The following is a 19,274-nucleotide window of genomic DNA, read 5'->3' as shown; positions in this document are numbered from 1 at the left end:
TTCGCTGTTGAAAGGGACGGAAACTGTACTCACCCCAAGTCCCATTCATTCCCGGTCGTATGATGTACCAATTTCCCACTTGACCAGCTCCGAGCGCTGAAAAAGAATTACAGAGTCGATTTGTTGTCTGGTGTTTACGCATAGAAAAAAAGTTCTTAGGTTGTAAGACGTGCCGGTACACTGAATAGGCAAAGTACAATATTGGAAAATCAAATGACAGGCTCTCTTACATATATTATTTTTCTAGCTCAGTGATTGCGCACAGCAGTTTTGAGTCCACAACTCGATCTTCATATTCTAGTCGTCGTAACTAGTCGTCCTATTCTTCCACAGCTGGCTCTGATGCCGCTCATCATGCCTCATAACTATTACACTCAGCGCGCACTAAAAACACGGACGAAGAATACACAAATACTGCGCTTGTGTTTGTCTACGTCCTTGTTCTGTAGTGCGCGCTGTGTGTAATAGTTATGAAGATGTACTGACTCGCCTAGGTAGCTACCGTGCTCATCATGCTGGCGTTCCCATACAGCCCCTCCTTCTGCGAAGGCGCTCAGGACACCGGTCTAGTGCTAGTCGGTGCGTTGATTTCGGTCTCGTGTTGTTTGCTTCAGTATATCGCGAACTGAAAGCACGTATCGAGCTGCTCTCAAACTTCGCATTAGGGAGCATCGTAATCTTCGGATACCTTATTTAGAGGCATTAGTTGAGAGTGGGGCTGACAATCAGGAGGTAGCCTGACGATTACGACACGATGACCACTGCATAAAGACGATGATTACGTAACAAAAGAATGTATGGACAAAGCTAAGCCAATCTTGACCGTTTTAATGCTCTCCAATAAAAATAAACATGGAGGGGGGGCGGGGGAGATTGGTAGTCTGTAGATTGAAGCTGTTCAACACGTCTTCCATTTTGAGAGGACACGCTGACACCGAGCTGCGCGGCTTTTGTTCGATACGAGCACCCAGCTTCTTGGGCGCATTTACAATTCTTCATTATGTTTCTCTTGCGGACTATAACTGTATTAGTACAACGTGAACGAATTTACACATAAGCCGGCACTCTTGTTTAGGTTGAGTGGAGTTCTCGACCAAGAGCACCACCGCGAGAGATCAGTAAGTGCAGGTGATCAAGGCAGAAGACGTCAACTGACTTGTTTCCTAAAATTTTCTTCAAGTTTTTCTACCGGTAATGGCACCCCTCAACCCCTCCCTTTTTCCGCGCGCCGCAATCTGCCCTCTCATCCTAATATTGATGTAGCCTCCTCCGAAGTACATAACCTCATATTAATACTTGATGTAGCGATAAGCCCAGGCCCAGACGGCATTCCAGATATATTCCTAAAGAGGTACTCAGAATGGTGCGCAAGCTATCTAACTATAATATCAAAAAATCAATAAGCTCTACAACACTTTCCCGGCTGTTGAAATTGGCTAACGTCGTGCCCGTATTTAAGTCCGGAAACAAACGAATAACACCATATTATAGGTCAAATCTTCACTTTCCACCAGCTCTAAACTCTTGGAGCACATTATTCACAAGCACATTGTGGAATACGTAAATGCATACAACATTCTTTCCCGATCGCTGCATGGTTTTCGGGCTGGCTATTCCACTGTTACACCGTTGCTTGAATTTAGGCATGACATTGCTTCTTCCCTTAACAGCCGAGGACAGCTTGATCCCGTATTTACAGACTATTCTGAGGCCTTCGATTTGGTTTGCCATGCCAATCTTTTAGTTAAACTTCGTAGATTTCTTGGTGACAGCAAGCTTGTCGATTAGATAGCTGATTACTTACGGTCGCGCTCTCAGTTAGTTACGTTTAACCGAGCGAAGTCATCAGAGGTACAGATTCCATCTGGGGTGCCTCAAGGCTCGGTGCTGGGGCCACTTTTGTTCATTATTTTCATAAATGACGTAGCAGAAATCATCGGCGATACTCAAGTTAAATTTAGAATGCATGCAGACGACTGCGTTATATACAACACCATCTCCGATGCTCATGCTCAGGTTGCGCTAAATAACGCTTTTTCATTGTTTTGTAACTGAGTGAAACCTGCCAAATGTCTATTAACTTAAAAAAGACTGTAGCTATAACCTTTTCAAACAAGAAACAGCGCCTTTCTTTTGCTTATGCTAATGACGGGGTCAGTCTAATACATGCTACGGAGTTTAAGTACCTCGATGTAACTGTAACATCAAATTTGACATGGCGCAAGCACGTTGAAATAATATGCAATAAGGCTCGTCGAAAACTTTGGTATCTCCAATGCACGTTAAGCAGCTCGACAAGAGAATGCAAATTGACGGCGTACAAAAATTTGGTCAGGCCCATACTATAATATGCATCGGTTGTTTGGTCACCTCACCCCAAGCAAGACATAGCTATGTTAGAATCTGTCAAAAAAGAAAGAAAAAGCAATCAGGTTCATTTTCCGTCGCTATGAACGGCAATTTTCGCCTACATCGCATGCGCACGTTTTAACGTTGCAATCTTTAGAACATCGGCCTACTTGTGATCGTGTTATCCTTCTGCATAAGATAGTTCACACCGGCTTGAGTGTTCTGGCGCCAATTTCTTTTGTTGCAGCTTCTGCATGCTGTACTCGACGATCTGATCCCCTGAACATTGTGCCCTACAGGTCGAATCTTGATTGTTTTAAGTTTTCCTTCTTTCCGCGGACGGTGGATTTATGGAATAAACTTGATGGGTCTCTGCGCAGACTCGGCACTGAGCATATTGAAAAAGAATTGCGTAATTATGTATTCTGTTAAGGTTTTCCTATATTCTGTTGAGTTTTGTTGAATGTACTTGTAATTGTATTTTTTTATTATTCTGTACTCACTGCTGCTATGTCTCAGAAACTTAGACAGCAGTATCTGTAGAAAAAGTAAGAAAATATCACACATAAAATTAGAAGACAACCACTATGAGGCGATGCACACTGATTTTCGTCTAGTACGCTATGCGCAAGGCTGGCCGTATTTAGATAGTGTCACGTCTATGTCGTGACTCCATGATGCCCAGCACTTCTCGCTGCTTAGACAGGCGAATTGACCAGGCGTCGTCAAAGACTGTGCCATTTTGTTGCTAGCTTGGCACCTGTAAGCGAGATAGTCCTTGCCGCATCAGCGTTAAGAGTGCACAAGGGCAAAATGATTGGAAGCAATATTTATTTACGCAGTGAGAATAGAAGTAGCCGTCACCATACTAGGGGGACTGCATCTCTTTCTTTTATTTTCATTTTCAAGTATGGTGAATATTGATATTGAAAGAACCTCTAGGTGGTAAAAAACCGAAAACCGAAATAAACCTACAGAGTTCGTTTTAACTAGATTCAGTTTGACAGCAAACCAACCGATGCACAGTATGAAAATAAACAGCACTAGCGCATCGCTTCCAGCCTCTACGCTTTGAACCCGTTGAACGACACTTAATGGCATCCAGTTTGCTTGCTCCGATAAGTGTAGCTTATATTTTACTTGTAGAGGCTGTGTACGCACATGGCTAATGGATGGGCGAAAAATTTATCAATGCAATCGTTTTAGTGAAACACTATATTATAATATAAGCATGGAAGTTGGTATTCACCTGTACCACCAGCTCCTAAGCCACCGCCTGCAGCCCCACCTCCTAGCTGACCACCTGAAACTCCTAGAGCAGGGAAAGGAAGAAAAAAAGAACGTCTGCTGCTGCCAAAAACACTTTGTTGAAGACGCATACACGCACAATTGTAACAGGAAGGATGTTATGGTAGTAGGTGTCGTTAAATAGAAAAGTCAAATTCTCTGGTGCGTGGAATTCTGTGATTTCGAGAACTACTGCGGAAAAAGGCCGAAAAGAAATTGTCACTGATGGTTTTTACGTTTCATACTCCGAGACAAAACGACCTTTTAATGTGGTTTAGAATTCACGTTGTCTCTGTATTACGAATTATTCGGTAAACCTATTCCGTATCCGTTAGGGCCTATACCAACAGACAAACTGAGTAGCGCTTAAAGGAGAAACAGACACAAGGCACAACACACTGCACTAACTTCCGACTCAATCAATCAATCAATCAATCAATCAATCAATCAATCAATCAATCAATCAATCAATCAATCAATCAATCAATCAATCAATCAATCAATCAATCAATCAATCAATCAATCAATCAATCACCTTTTATTACATAAAAATAATATACAGATAGTGGTATACAGAAGCACGTTAAAATTTTGCAATGGGTTTCAATGCACATGGAAACCACGGCATACCATTCTGGCAAATACGACGCCTTTTCCTGACTATACGAGAAGAGGAGTGCCCGGAGGGGAAGGGTGCCTACAGGGTTCATTTATTCTCCTTATCAAGAAACTAGACGTGCGGCACGCAAAAAAAGAAGCAGAAAAAAAGAAGGACATAAATAGCAACCTTTTTTTTTTTTCAGCGCTTTCATGATCGATAAAGTTTCAGTTCACATGACCGTCACCAAGCCGGGACCTCTTGCCCGTCTTACAACCTCGCCGGATGTTTAAATAGAGTTGTTTGACTGACTGAAATTTCAACAGCAGCTTTCACGTGCATTGCTAATAGAAACGCAAAAATGTTTTGTGAATGAGCCTCCTAACAAACGAGTATTCTATAATTGCGTAAATAGGTAGAATATGCATTCACCGGTGCCACCTCCGATGGCTACACCGCCAGGTCCAACTACTCCACCAGCAGGTCCTGAAAAAGAGAAAGGAAACCTTTGTGGTTGATAAAATGATTCGGTTGAAGAAGTAGACGCATTCAACAATAAAAGAAGCGAGACAATGCCATCAAAGTGAAACAGACCGGTCCGCGAGCACTAAAGGTGTGACACAGGTTCATCTTGGCATGGCGATTGGCTATCGTAGCAGTTGCGATCTTGCTCATTGTAATGGTCGTACCACATGTAGTGGGAGCATTAAAACTGCCTGTGGCGTTCCTCGATGTATTCGACAAGTATGGCGGGCATACGTGAAGGTTTTGACGAAAGACACGCACAGAGACTGTTTAAATAGAAATGTAATGAGGTTCATTGAAAGAGCTTCCGAATCAGGAGCTCAAACGAGAAGCGGAAGTAGCCTACAGTCAAGTATGAGCAAAGTGCCGTTTTACACAAACCTATTCAGAGCAGAGTATGGAAACAAAAAAAGAAAGAAGAACGGACTAGGTCACTGCTACCAACCTCTACGTTTTAGTCCCATTTATTCTGACCGGTACACGCATATCGCAATCTGACCTCAATAACATTTGTCGTTGGTTTCGCACTTGGCTAATGAAATTGAATAAAGCAAATGTAAGTCAATGAGAATACCATGGTCGGCTATTAATTCTAATTCCATTAATTGTATTATTAACAACTCCCTTTTACCTTCTGTGGCTTCGTAGAAACACCTAGGCGCTCACGTGACTAATGATCTTTCTTGGAATGCCCAAATCGAACACATTATTGCCACGCGAATCTCAAGCTTGTATTCCTACACCGCAATTTTCCCCAAGCCGCAGCTTCCCGGAAACTGATTACATCTCTGATGACGTCCCAGGAACTCCATCTCTGATGACGTTTCTTGAATTGCTTCAGAATAGTTATACACACTTCATACTTCTAATTATGCGCACCAATCCAGCGTTTCAGAAATGCAAAAAAAAAAAAAAAAAACTTTAGATATTCCTGACCTGTCTTCACGATGCCCACTATGTGAATTTCACAAAACTTATTGCTTCAATGAAAACTTGAAACATCTTTTCTCCATCCCTCATTACGTATCATCGTGCGCTGGCCATCATCTCAAAGTTGGCCTGCCGAATGACCATACAATACATTATTACGAATCCTTTGTCCAAATAAAGACCAGCGTTGAGTGGAATTCCTTGCCTACCTCCGTCGTCTCACTCACCGCATCTGCACCGTCTAAGTCTGTAAGTGAATAACTGTTCTAATGAAGTGTATCTGCTCAATGCTTTTTTATTGATTTTGACACTCTCACTTTCCCATAGAACATCTCAGAGCCTTGGCAACACCTGAATAAATAAATAAACCACACCTAAATACCATCCAATTTTTTTGCTTCAATAGTTCCATTACGTATTTTACAAATAGTGTTTATGTCTATGGTAAACAGAAATGCATTTCTTTTACCAAACCGCTCTTGTATAATAGCTACATAGATCATAACCTAAGAATGGAAATTTAGACTCACCTACACCACCGGCTCCTAAGCTACCCCCTGCAGTTCCTAAAGGAGGAAACGTAAAAAACTTAGAAAAAAAAACACTCCGTCGAAAAATATACACAAGCTTTGGGACAAGAAACACTATGCCGCTATACTAACGTGAAGAAGAGGGGGAACCGAGAGGCGCAATTTTTGTTGGTTATAACTGTGTGAAGCCAGCAGATGTTGAAGACAAAGAAAGGAAAGACATTGCACGCATTGGTAAAATGCCCAAGAATGAAGGCATGGTAAGAGACGCCATTTTTAGAACAACTTGTAGTCCAATGCATGCGTAATGCGGACGTTGTGGGTTTAGCCTCCACTCTATTTCTCCTCCTACTTAAGTTCCATTTATTTTATCCTATCTACACTTCAATTAAAGTTACAAATAATTTCTCCTGTGCTTTACTTGGCTTCATTATTTGTTGGCTAAACATGGTAAAGCGGGTGGATGTTTATTGACCGAGTAGTGAAATCGGCTTGTGCGTAGGCGCTAAACGTGTATAGAAGTTTCGTGTTAACATTGTGATGGGCTTTCATGACAGTTACAGTTGTGATCATTACTGTGGTCCTGCTAAACGTATTGCGGGCGAGGCCGTTGGCTACAACAGGGATGGTGGTTGAGCGATAACTATCTAAAACGAATGTTGAAAATGAGAAATTTGTATTGAAAGAAGGCTTTGCGTTTCACGATTCGAAAGCAAAATTTGTATATTTGCAGGCGTTAGCTTCTGTCACCTGGCATAACTTAACTAGTAAATTAGCGTAATAAAACCACAGACACACGGAACGTGGACAAAGGCAACATTGCCTTTCTCCACCGTTGTTGAGTCTGTGGTTTTTATTGCGCCAGGTTACTAGTTCAGTTATAGAAAATAACGGGCCCAACAATCAACTATTCTAGAACACCTGGCACAAGACCGGGATAATTGCAGATGGCTGGGAGAGACGTTCGTCCCGCAGTGGACATAGATAGGCTCTCGATGTTGTATCATCAGCCTATTTGTTTACATTCGCGATGCTTACACCCATCCTAATGTTTCACTAGAATAAGGAAAGTGGGGCTGCATTACAATTATAGCGCAACGAGATCTTCCTGCAGTTCCTCGACATATCTCCCATAACATTCCGCCCACTATCTTTCAAGACCAACTCCTTGGGGCACGCTGGTGCTTCCTCAGGCTGCCTAAGCTCACTGCTCACTGCTCACTGGAACATTAGCTTGCATCGACACTACACCAACGGTTTGAATAAAGTGCGGTTATAATGTTAACGCAACCGCGTCCTTCCTATGACTCTTCACCCGAATGCTAGAGGCTATCTATGCGTTGACTACATGAGTCTATAGGACATTTCTTCTGAATCGGTCATCGCTGAGATGACCAGTGCCTTTTACTCTTCACAACTTTATATCGCCCGGCGACAAGGACACTCTCGGTGACGAATTTGGCCAGATATATCTCAAGCATAGAAGGTGGCACGTAGATGGCTGAAGTTCCTGAAGTCGTGAGATCTCCGTGACCGACTGTAGTCTTTTGTGCATATGGGGGTGAGCGACACTTTCAGTGTTTTGTGTACGTGTCTTTTTCTTTCATCCCTCTATTATCTTGCTTTTGCGTAGCGTAGGTGACAATATGTGCGCCTGGTGGCGCTCTACCTCTTCTTCCATTTGTGCTTCTCTTAGTCTTTGGAATAAAGTCATTTAATTGCTGCCATATCCTCTAAAAGTTATTCGACGCTTGCATCAATAAAAGAAAGAATAAAATAAACATACGGCCACTACGTTCTGGGAGTTACAACACGGAGCGGAAAGAGATTGTGCATCACCAGTACGTCTCAAAAAGTGAGCTGAATAACCGTACGTTGCTCCTGCATGCATTTTGTAGTAAAGAGCACTTCAGGAGCATGCAGTTTGCAGTCAAGTCGTCGTTGCAGCCATCATGTATAAAGCCAGTGTTCGCTTTCGGAAGAAACGGAAACTATACTCACCCCAAGTCCCATTCATTCCCGGTCGTATGATGTACCAACGACCCACTTGACCAGCTCCGGACCCTGAAAAGGAATCATAGGGTCGATTTGTCTGGTTTTCGCGCGCAGAAAAAAAAAAGTTATTTGGTTGTAAGACTTGCCGGTGTACTGAATAGGCTAAGCAGTTTATAATGCAGTCATGACTATTATGTTATTGCCTCACATATAGGTATTTATCTACTAGTTTTTGATCATGTGCCAAGTTGATGTTGCCATGCAAGGTCTTTTGGGCCCCGTCAAGCTTTTAGTCCAAAATAACCATGCAGTTCTGTTTCTCTTACAGGAAAATAAACATTTATTTGATTTGATTTGAAAATTTTGGAAAATCTAGAGACAGACTGTCTTAGATATTTTATTCTTCTAGCTCCGTGACTGCGCACAGCAGTTTTGAGTGCACAATTGGTTGATATGTCCACTTGAGAAATCACGCGATAATGGTTATCGACGTCACTGAACACGGTGTTGTCGTCACACAGTTGTAGTGTCAGGATGTCGTCAAGCCGCCACCGTTATGCCACCATCGTTGTCACTGGCATCGTCATCGTCGCGCCGCGGCTATCAGCACATCGCCATAGCCTCATTGCTCGTAGCTGTTGGACTTTCGTTGGGCCTAAAGACCCATCCATCCACGCGCCACCGCCCTTTTTACTATGTAGCGCCAACCTTTGATGTGCGCCACTGTTCGCTGATTCATCGCTCACGTCAATTCCGCTTCCGCAGTTTCCGCTTCCGCAGTTTCCGCTTCCGCAGTTTCCGCTTCCGGGGTTCCCATTTCCTTTAATTTTTGCGTTTTGTACGCAAGGAGGGTATAAGAAAGGTAAGGCGGCGAACCGTTTAACCAATAAAATGGCGGTTAAATACTGCTAAATGTATACGTATAGGTCACACGATATTTAGCAAAAAAAAAAAAAAGAAAAATATCACCGTCCGTGCACTCCGTACAGATAGTTAACCAGCAAAGCTGAAACGTACGGCACCGGTGTTTATCCCGACGGTTAATTAAATGACGGCTTGGTAGGCGGCCGGATCCTCGGTACGCAGTTGCTGCTTGTGCTAGCCTGCACGAGCCTCTTCTTGTTCTCGGGCTGCAGCATCGGCACGGCGTAGACGAGCTAGTTCCCGGTTCTGCTCGCGGCGTTGCTCATCAAAAGCTGCCTGTCCCTGAGGAGTACGCATGATGCGTGGCCTTCCTCTTTTGCAGCCGGAGAGAAACTGCTGCGCGCGCTCTCGGCTGCGGCGGAGCGCAACGACGTCACTACTGGCGCAGCCAATCGTGTGCCTCTCTTTCTTTCTTTTCCCGCATCTGCATGAGGTTGCTCCGAAAGAGTACTTGGCGTACAGGTGACAGACGAACGGACGGACGAATCGGCTAGCCATATACTGCTTCGCTGTAAAAAGCCTTCGTGGTTGGACGCTCGCCTCTCCATGCATCAGTGACGACACTTCTGTTTGAAACCAGATGCTGGGGCTATGTAAGTTCCATTTCACGCTGGAAGCTGAGGGGATGGGCGAGGAAGGAAAGCAGAGGAGAAATGTTGGTTGGCGGTAGTTTACCTGGTCGGCGAAACATGTGTGAAGCGCTTCAGTAGTGCCATTAGCAGCCTTTATAACACTCCGTGTCTGTCTTGCATTTCATGCCCTAATCAAAGGCTGACAATCAAACGCGGGAGATGGATGGATGGATGGATGGATGGATGGATGGATGGATGGATACAACTTTCCTGTACGTCCGGCAAGGTTTAACGCGACCCGGGCTCAGGTCTCCCACGGGGGAACGTCAAGGCCCTGCCTCAACGCCGCCTCACGGGCTTGCTGGACTGCACACGTCTGGATTCCGAGACCTGAGCTGCGCAGAGCGGCGGCCCACCTCGACGACAGGGTCTCCGGAGTAACTGTCTTCCCTCCTATAACTACATTGCACTCCACGCCCGTTTATTAAAACTCGCAAATGCTGTTCGCAAAAAGCAGTGATAGTGCTTTATCCGCGCGTTGACGTGCGCGTATTGTACACGCGCCGATTTTTACAGCGAAGCTGTATACGGGGTGTTTCACGTAACTTGTGGCAATGATTAAAACAAAGACATCGTTAGCCGCAGCTGAATTAAACCAACAGCATATGGTTTGCCGCCATGTGGCGCTTCCTAGACTATTTTTTAAATTACCCTTATTAGGTAATTAACAAAGATGAATTGTGCAAAATTGCTAACATTCACTTTAGGGCCAAGTGCGTTTCGTTCCACTCTAGAGGGGGTTCAGAAACGGCCGATCTAATTTTATTGTGGCAACGTACGATGGTTTTTTTCGGCGTTTAAGCAAAGCCTACGAAATATGGTTGTTCTATTCATATAGGAGGTTGTGCCCAAGTGCTGCAGCAGGGTGGCCAATCCTGCTCGGGTGAGGGACTGCATTACCGGTTCTGGTCACCGGGATCAGGCCGCACTCCAGGCCTATCGATGCAAGTGCGTCCTGTCCCGCCTGTCCCACCATTCCCGTCTCGCTTGCTATGTGTTGTCTTTTTCGGCGCTACAACCCTCTTCTGGAAACATGCACCAACTACCCCCCAACAAGTATTACTCTGTTGATGCAATTTTATCAATACGCGGATTTTTTTTTATTCCTGTGGAAAATTGCGCGGCACCGGGATTCGAAGCACCGGTGCAGGGATTTCAAATGACGAGACTAGAAATGAAATAAACTTTATACTCTGCGCTAACCCTGGCATCATACAAAATGTGGACGTGCTCGGCAAGGTGCGCTGCAGTGACCACAGGGTGGTAAGAACTCGAATTAGCCTAGACCTGAAGAGGGAACGGAAGAAACTGGTACATATAAGAAGCCGATCAATGAGTTAGCGGTAAGAGAGAAAATAGAGGAATTCCGGATGAAGCTACGGAAGAGATATTCGGCTTTAACTCAGGAAGAGGACCTTAGTGTTGAAGCAATCAATGACAATCTTATGGGCATCCTTAAGGAGTGTGCAATAGAAGCCGGTGGTAACTTCGTTAAACAGGATACCAGTAAGCTATCGTAGGAGACGGAAGATGTGACCAAGAAAAATCAATGTATGCAATCCTCTAACCCTAGAGCTAGAATATAACTGGCAGAACTTTCCAAGTTAATCAACAAGAGTAAGACAGCTGACATAAGGAAGTATAATATGGATAGAATTGAACATGCTCTCAGGAATGGAGGAAGCCTAAAAGCAGTGAAGAAACTAGGAATAGGGAAGAATCAGATGTATGCGTTAAGAGACAAAGCCGGCAATATCATTACTAATATTAATGAGATATTCCAAGTGGCTGAGGAGTTCTATAGAAATTTATACAATACCAGTGGCACCCACGACGATAATGGAAGAGAGAATAGTCTAGAGAAGTTTGACATCCCACAAGTAACGCCGGAAGAAGTAAAGAAAGCCTTGGGGGTTATGCAAAGGGGGAAGGCAGCTGCGGAGGATGAGGTAACAGCAGATTTGTTGAAGGATGGTGGGCAGATTGTTCTAGGAAAACTGGCCACCCTGTATACGCAATGCCTCATGACCGCGAGCGTACCGGAATCTTGGAAGAACGCTAACATAATCCTAATCCATAAGAAAGGGGACGCCAAAGACTTGAAAAATTATAGACCGATCAGCTTACTTCAGTTGCCTACAAACTATTTACTAAGGTAATCGCAAATAGAATCAGGAACACCTTAGACTTCTGTCAAGCAAAGGACCAGGCAGGATTCCGCAAAGGCTACTCAACAATAGACCATATTCACAGTATCAATCAGGTGACAGAGAAATGTGCGGAATATAACCAACCCTTATATGTAGCTTTCATTGATTACGAGAAAGCATTTGATTCAGTCGAAACCTCAGCAGTCATGGAGGCATTACGGAATCAGGGGGTAGACGAGCCGTAGGTAAAAATACTGAAAGATATCTATAGCGGCTCCACAGCCACCGTAGTCCTCCATAAGGAAAGCAACAAAATCCCAATAAAGAAAGGGGTCAGGCAGGGAGATTCGATCTCTCCAATGCTATTCACAGCGTGTTTACAGGAGGTATTGAGAAACCTGGATTGGGAAGAATTGGGGATAAGAGTTAATGGAGAATACCTTAGTAACTTGCGATTCGCTGATGATATTGTCTTGCTTAGTAACTCAGGGGACCAATTGCAATGCATGCTCACGGACCTGCAGAGGCAAAGCAGAAGGGTGGGTCTAAAAATTAATCTGCAGAAAACTAAAGTATTGCTTAACGCTCTCGGCAGAGAACAGCAGTTTACGATAGATAGCGAGGCACTGGAAGTGGTAAGGGAATCCATCTACTTAGGGCAGGTAGTGACCGCGGATCCGGATCATGAGACTGAAATAATCAGAAGAATAAGAATGGGCTAGGGTGCGTTTGGCCGGCATTCTCAGATCATAAACAGCAGGTTGACATTATCCGTCAAGAGAAAAGTGTATAACAGCACTGTGTTACCAGTACTCACGTACAGGGCAGAAACCTAGAGACTTACAAAAAGGGCTCTACTTAAATTAAGGACGACGCAACGAGCTATGGAAAGAAGAATGATGGGTGTAACGTTAAGGATAAGGAAAGAGCATATTGGGTGAGGGAACAAACGCGAAATAATGAGATCTTAGTTGAAATTAAGAAAAGGAAATGGGCATGGGCAGGACATGTAATGAGGAGGTAAGATAATACCTAATAATAATAATAATAATAATAATAATAATAATAATAATAATAATAATAATAATAATAATAATAATAATAATAATAATAATAATAATAATAATAACACACAACAACAACAATGATGCCTATATATGCATAGATGCGTCGATTGAGTTAAAGCACACCAATGGTTCGCTGCTCGTCCTTCTTCACAGAGTGGCAGGGTGGATGAAGTCTTGGTGAGAGACGAAGCTCACAGAGCTTCGGAGCCGCTCTAACGTATGCAGTGTCGACTAGACAGAGCGAACGCCCTCAGCAGTGCGCAGTCATTCCTTTCGTGTCCGCGAGCATATGAAGCCTCTGTTCCCTTCCTATCCCCTGTTGGATACGGACCCTTTTCCTGGTATCACTCAGGTTCCCCGACCACATATAATCGCCATCGCATTCCAATTATGGTACGCCGGTGCGCTTCTACCACGTTACCGGACCCGTCAGACAGGTTGGCGACCGCCACCTCATGCGCCGCACGTCGAGCTATTGTCTTCCTCCCCCCCCCCTTCTTGACTCTTCCCGAAAGTGCAACGGGAGGCTGGCACGGTTCCACGTAGTTAATTCTTGGTCCCGAGCAAAGCTGTTTTGCGGCTCTGGAAGGTCGTTCGAGAACAACCCGTCTCCTCAGCTGAGCGCTTCCAGGCTAGGAGACGACGCCAGAGGGATGTCAACCCTCGAAGAATGGAGCCCTTGGAGCATCCCCATTGGCCGAAGGTGACGCCACTTGCACGGACGCCTACCATTGGAGCGAAATGACGGCTCGACGGTTGGACGAAAATGACGTGACCCCGAGAGACCGAAGGGGTTAAAAGGGAAAGACAGGGAGAATAGTTTTTTCCGTTCTTGCCACGGACCGGAGCGTGCGATTTGCAGCCGGCCGTTGATGACTTTATGACTGTTCATTACTTTGTGTTATTACTGCAAATAATGTAAATAAACCTTCAGTTCTCAAAATCCACCTCAACGTCGGCCAACTCCCGCACTCAAAGGCATGATCTAATACCCCTTTTCAAACTCGCATCTCATGTCCTTTGTTGCCCCTGTGTTCCTTCTTAATAAAATGTATGATTAATACGTTTGAAGCACGCATAGCAGCAGGCGCATTAATTCAAAAGAACTATTTCGTTTTGTATTTGTTTGTACATGAGATCGAGAAGTTGAGTGAGTTTCGCAAGCCGCACTGGTTCGCGCTAGCGACCAATGGCGACTGGGAATGCAATGGCATCTGCCTGGCTAACTTCAACAAAAAACACGTGCGGCAGCGGCGGTGGTTGACAGACGCCAGCTTTGTCTTCTGATTTGCTTCTTTCCAGGATTCTACAAGAACAAACTGTCTACACTTTTAAGCAAATGTACGCCCCTTGGGGTGTACGTCTGTCTTGCCACACAACGATAATCGTCATCTGTCTTGCTTGCGTTTCCTTCATAGAGAACGCTGCGCTCGCTACTTTCCTGTCGAGAATGCTCTTTCATGCTGATAACGGGCATGCCGTTCGGGACTTGGAAGCACCGGGCTCGCCGCGTTAAAGAAAGGAAATGCGGACACGACAGACGACGATTATCGTTGTGTGGCAAAAGGGGGTAATTTTGTTTAAGAGTGTACAGCTTCAGCCTGCTTTGTCCGCTCAACGTGGCGGATATTACATATTCTGCTGATAGCCCTGTGCTTTTACGCTCCTCGGATTGAGACAGAGCACAGACGGCGGGTCACACGTGCGGCAGCGGCGGTGGTTGACGGACGCCAGGCTTATCTTCTGATCTGCGCCTTCCAGGTTGGTGAAGTCGTTTTTTTTTTCTTTTTTCTTGCTGTTAACTACGGAATCCTTTTCCTTCCGCCGCTGCAACCACGTTATGTGCTCTGTTTCGCCATTTCGAAATCCACCTGCCTCTTTTCATGTTGTCTGTCAGCCCGTATTTCTAGAAATGCCGCTGTGACAGAGACGTGCGGGATTCTTTTGCAGACGATGGACGTGCTGTGAAGTGCTCGGAATAAGAAAACGCCTGTGACTTGCGCGAATTTTCGGGCTCTTCAGTGACCGCCAGATTTAAAGCAAAAGGCGACAAAGGCCGCCGGCCAAGGCGTTGCACGGCGTGCCGCACACCGAAGCCGGAGAGCTGCGAAAAGGTGAGCTTGACTGCTGATCTCACCTCGTTTTTGGCAGACATAAGGCGCAAGTTTGGCACGCTTGCTGATTTACCGTCGCAGGTCGATCAGGTTGAAGCGTGAATTGATCTTATGTCGGTAAAGTATGACGAAATTCTTAGCCGACAAGGGACACAAGAAAATTAAATCCGAAACTTAAAAAAACATTCGTGTAACTCAGCTCGAGGAAAGCCGTAAGAAGGAAACTCTTGAGGATCTAAAAATAACTGTTCATGGTGTTGAGCGGCGCAGCAGAAAGCTCAACTTGGAGGTTCACGGAATTAACACAGAATGAAAACCTACTTTTTAAGTTGAACGACGCGGCCAGTTTCGTAAGTGTTCGACATTTGACACTGAATGACGTTAACACCTTATGGCGGCTACCATTTAGGATTGGGAAAACACCTCGAATTATCGTACGCTTTGTGAGGCTGTCTACTCGCGATATGTGGCTAAGCAGGCGCAAAGACCTGCGGGCCTTTGAATATAATGTCCAAATTGTTCGAGCCAGACCAAAAAAATTAATCAGCCCTTTCACTCTGTGAAGAAGATCGAGCAGCGAAGCTGGGGTGTGTTTTACCTCTATTGACGCTTCTATGTATATTATTATTATTATTATTATTATTATTATTATTATTATTATTATTATTATTGAAGGACACAAACAATGAATACATTTTCTGACTGTGGAGTGATTTATTCTTCTTTTATGGAGTAGTGACGTGTACAAATACTGCCGCATGGCAGACGGGAATTCTACAATATTTACAACTTCACCGTGAACTATTTATGGCAAGTAAATGAAACTCGGATACAGTTGTTATAGCGGCCTATTTGAGTATGATATTTCTCCAAGACACGTACATTAGATTGAGGGCTACAGAGCATTCGAGAGAAACTGGAGACGGAATTTTTTTCGTCTCGACGCGACGCATAGACGGACGAACATCGACCACCGTCGGAGGGTAGCTGTAGACACAGCTTCGCTGCAAAAAGTCGCGATCTTTTGCGCCACGTCAGGGGGCTGGACAGTTAGCAACGGTTTTCGCTTCGAGTGGCACGGAAACGGAAAAAAATTTGTTCGTCGTACTGAGCATGACCACGTGAAAGCCATCCCGAGCTTTACGGACATTGATTCCTTGTGCGATAACTGCAACGCGTAAAGTAACCGCGTATATCTTGCTTTTATTCTTCATTTCGCAGAACAGAACCGATAAGCTTATCGGACTTGAGCAGCTTCCTTGCGAAAGATGGTACGTAGAAGTAGTATTACGTTAAAGTACTACGTACAAGTCGTATTAAATGAATAATTCTGGAAAACGCGGACGTGGTGTGTCTCTGCTAGTTTCAAATGCCTTAGTCTCTGAACTACTTTCAGACTTTTGTGACTCCCAATCATGAACTGCTCAAAGCGAAGTATCATGCCCCAATTTTCGCCGTATGCTGTCATGCTCCCAGTTGCGAATGTCCTGAATTTTTCCTCATGTTTAGAATCGTGTTGTTTGTAGTTTGTGAACGCGAACCAGTGCAAATTGATTTTAAGTGGTGACTAACATAAACATGGTAGATGAGAATAGTACAACACGGCAATTTAGCTCTCTTCTGTATATCCTGTAACAATGTTACAGTCACACCAACAAGGTTAACTAATACATGGACGACTCACAAATATGTTATACCCATTCAGAAGTTATAAAGTCGGCACAATTATTCGTTCCATCATGGATCACTTGCCCATATTTATTTCTACAAGTGGTGCTGCTGGAACACCGCCCCATCGCCCGTCGGCCCATAAAGCGGTGAAGGCGCTTTTGTGTTTCTTAAGGACGACGGGTTTGTGCGACCATCTGTGACTATCAATGCAATTTCTGTAAAACCACACGCGTCAGCGAACTTGCCGCAATTTCCTTCTTTCCTTCCCTCCTCTCTCTCCCTGTGATCTTTGTTTTCCCCTTTCCCATTCCCCCGGTGTAGGGTAGCCAACCGGACGTTATTCTGGTTAACCTCCCTGCCTTCTACTTTTCTCTTTCCTCCCCTCCTCCACACATTGAACCTGTGTAAGTGCCCCGAAACACCGCTTTTTATGAACCTGTTAATGCTCTAACGCTGATGTTTTTCAGGGAACACTTACTACGCTTTAACCTGGCTATTCTGTTAGAATAATAATACTGACAGAACATATGGGATATTTCTCATATGTTTCTTGATGTACTATCAGCGTCAAATGAAAGTTGAACAGCGGAGCGCGTGGCCCAAGCATAAGTGAAGATATAGTGCGCGCCGTCCAGTCATCACAATTGACAGGCGCGAACATCCGGTTTGGCCGCACTGCGCGATCCCCCTCTAGTGAGATAATTTCGCTTCTGTTCTGGTTCTTACGTTTGAAAGGGAGAAAAATGATAAATAAAAATGAAGCTAAAATATTGCAGTTTACGACGAGTCCTGTCGCACAGATCGCCGAAACAACAAGTGCTGTCCGCGCGAACAGCGGTGCGCGTGGTGCAGTTTGCACCGTCATCGCAAGGTAGATTCGCCCGCGCGGGACCGTGCGATGACAGTGCAAACTGCACCACGCGCACCGCTGTGGGCGCGGACAGCACTTGTTTCGGTGATCTGTGCGACAAGACTCGTCGTACACTGCAATATTTTAGCTACATTTTTCTTTATCATTTTTCTCCATTTCAAACGTAAGAACCAGAACAGAAGCGAAATTATGTCACTAGAGGGGGATCGCGCAGTGCGGCCAAACCGGATGTGCGCGCTTGTCAATTGTGATGACTGGACGGCGCGCACTATATTTTCACGTATGCTTGGGCCACGCGCTCCACTGTTCAACTTTCATTTGACGCTGATAGTACTCCTGGGAGCCTATCACACTTCATTACCCTCAATGACAGTTAAACGCGCAAAAAAAAAAGAAAGGCATCGATGACAAGGGAATCGCTAGACCAAATTAAAAAACGGGACCAATTGTATAAAGCCCTCATAAAAACTGAAATGCCTGTAGGCCTTAATGTGTTCAAGGAATTCAGAAACTCTGTTATAAAGCGGTTACGTAGGGCTAAGAACGAATATCTATTCAACCAATTTAATACGACTGCAGGACGTTCTGCTAACGTTTGGAAGACTCTTAATTCGATGCTAGGAAATTTCCCAGATCAAACAATTACGCTTTTGCAAATTGGGGTATAATTAACAGGTTGCGAATTGGCAAAAGATTCAATGATTTTTGTCTTTATTTTGGTGAGTCTTGAAATGTTAATCCACATTTCAACTATAGGAATTCTTGCAGGGAACACACGTTATTTCTTACGCCGGTTTCCGTCATTGAAGTTATCCCGTCTTTTATGGAATTAAGCAAAATCAAGGTGACTGATGTGTCGGGAATCAAAATAAAACCAGTGAAACATGTAATTGACGTTGTGGCGCCATATATATCTTGTATATTTAATCAAAGTTCCCGTTAAAAACTTTGGCACGTGACATACAGACCGCCATAATGACTGCAGTATTTAAAAAAAAGGGGACAAAAATGAAATGAACTAGAGCCCGATATCCGTAATACCAGCATTTTCTAAAGCTTTGAAAAAATAATTTTACAGCGCTTCTCATCTTTCGTAGGTCGCCATAATCATACAGATGCTGCGAAATGCGGCTTCCGCAAAAATAAATCCACTTAGATTGCCCTTACTGCTCAAAAGGAGTTCATACTGGGGAAATTCGGATGTCAGGAAATGGTACATGGCTTACTTTTAGTCTTCTCCAAGGCGCGTGACCTTGTTAATCATAGCATCTTGTCAAGAAAGTTGCAATTTTATGATATTACATCCGTAACAAACTCTTTAGTTTCATCCTATTTACAAACTAGTATTGAGTCTGTAATGATTGCAGGAGAAGAGATGAGAAACCGGTCAAGTGTGGTGTTCACCAGGGAAGTTCTATAGGACCATTTTTATTTTCATTGTATATGAATGAGATCCCAACCATTTATAATACAGCTAAATTTATAATATATGCTGATGATAACAGCTAATTCTTGCGGATAATTCAGACACATACTTACTAAATGGAGGTAATGAAACGCCATTTTATATATATATATATATATATATATATATATATATATATATATGTGGCTGGGCTACTCAATATCAC

At 44.1% G+C, this 19,274-nt stretch overlaps 1 protein-coding gene across 1 annotated transcript in view; it reads right to left on the bottom strand.

Annotated features, from left to right (window-relative positions):
* Positions 1 to 19,274, bottom strand: part of LOC126533295 (uncharacterized) — an 88,637-nt gene that overhangs the window by 15,754 nt on the left and 53,609 nt on the right. The window contains exons 23-27 of the mRNA XM_072289552.1: positions 8,221 to 8,283; positions 6,220 to 6,255; positions 4,667 to 4,720; positions 3,599 to 3,661; positions 34 to 96 (exon numbers count right to left, since the gene is read on the bottom strand). Coding sequence (XP_072145653.1) covers positions 34 to 96; positions 3,599 to 3,661; positions 4,667 to 4,720; positions 6,220 to 6,255; positions 8,221 to 8,283 — 279 coding nt within the window. The remainder of the gene's footprint in view (positions 1 to 33; positions 97 to 3,598; positions 3,662 to 4,666; positions 4,721 to 6,219; positions 6,256 to 8,220; positions 8,284 to 19,274) is intronic.

Source organism: Dermacentor andersoni, chromosome 7 (genome assembly GCF_023375885.2).
Source record: "Dermacentor andersoni chromosome 7, qqDerAnde1_hic_scaffold, whole genome shotgun sequence".
In the NCBI taxonomy this organism is placed as follows: Eukaryota; Metazoa; Arthropoda; class Arachnida; order Ixodida; family Ixodidae; genus Dermacentor; species Dermacentor andersoni.
Note: the sequence above shows the minus strand (reverse complement) of the source record. Positions and strands in the feature narration are given on the sequence as shown.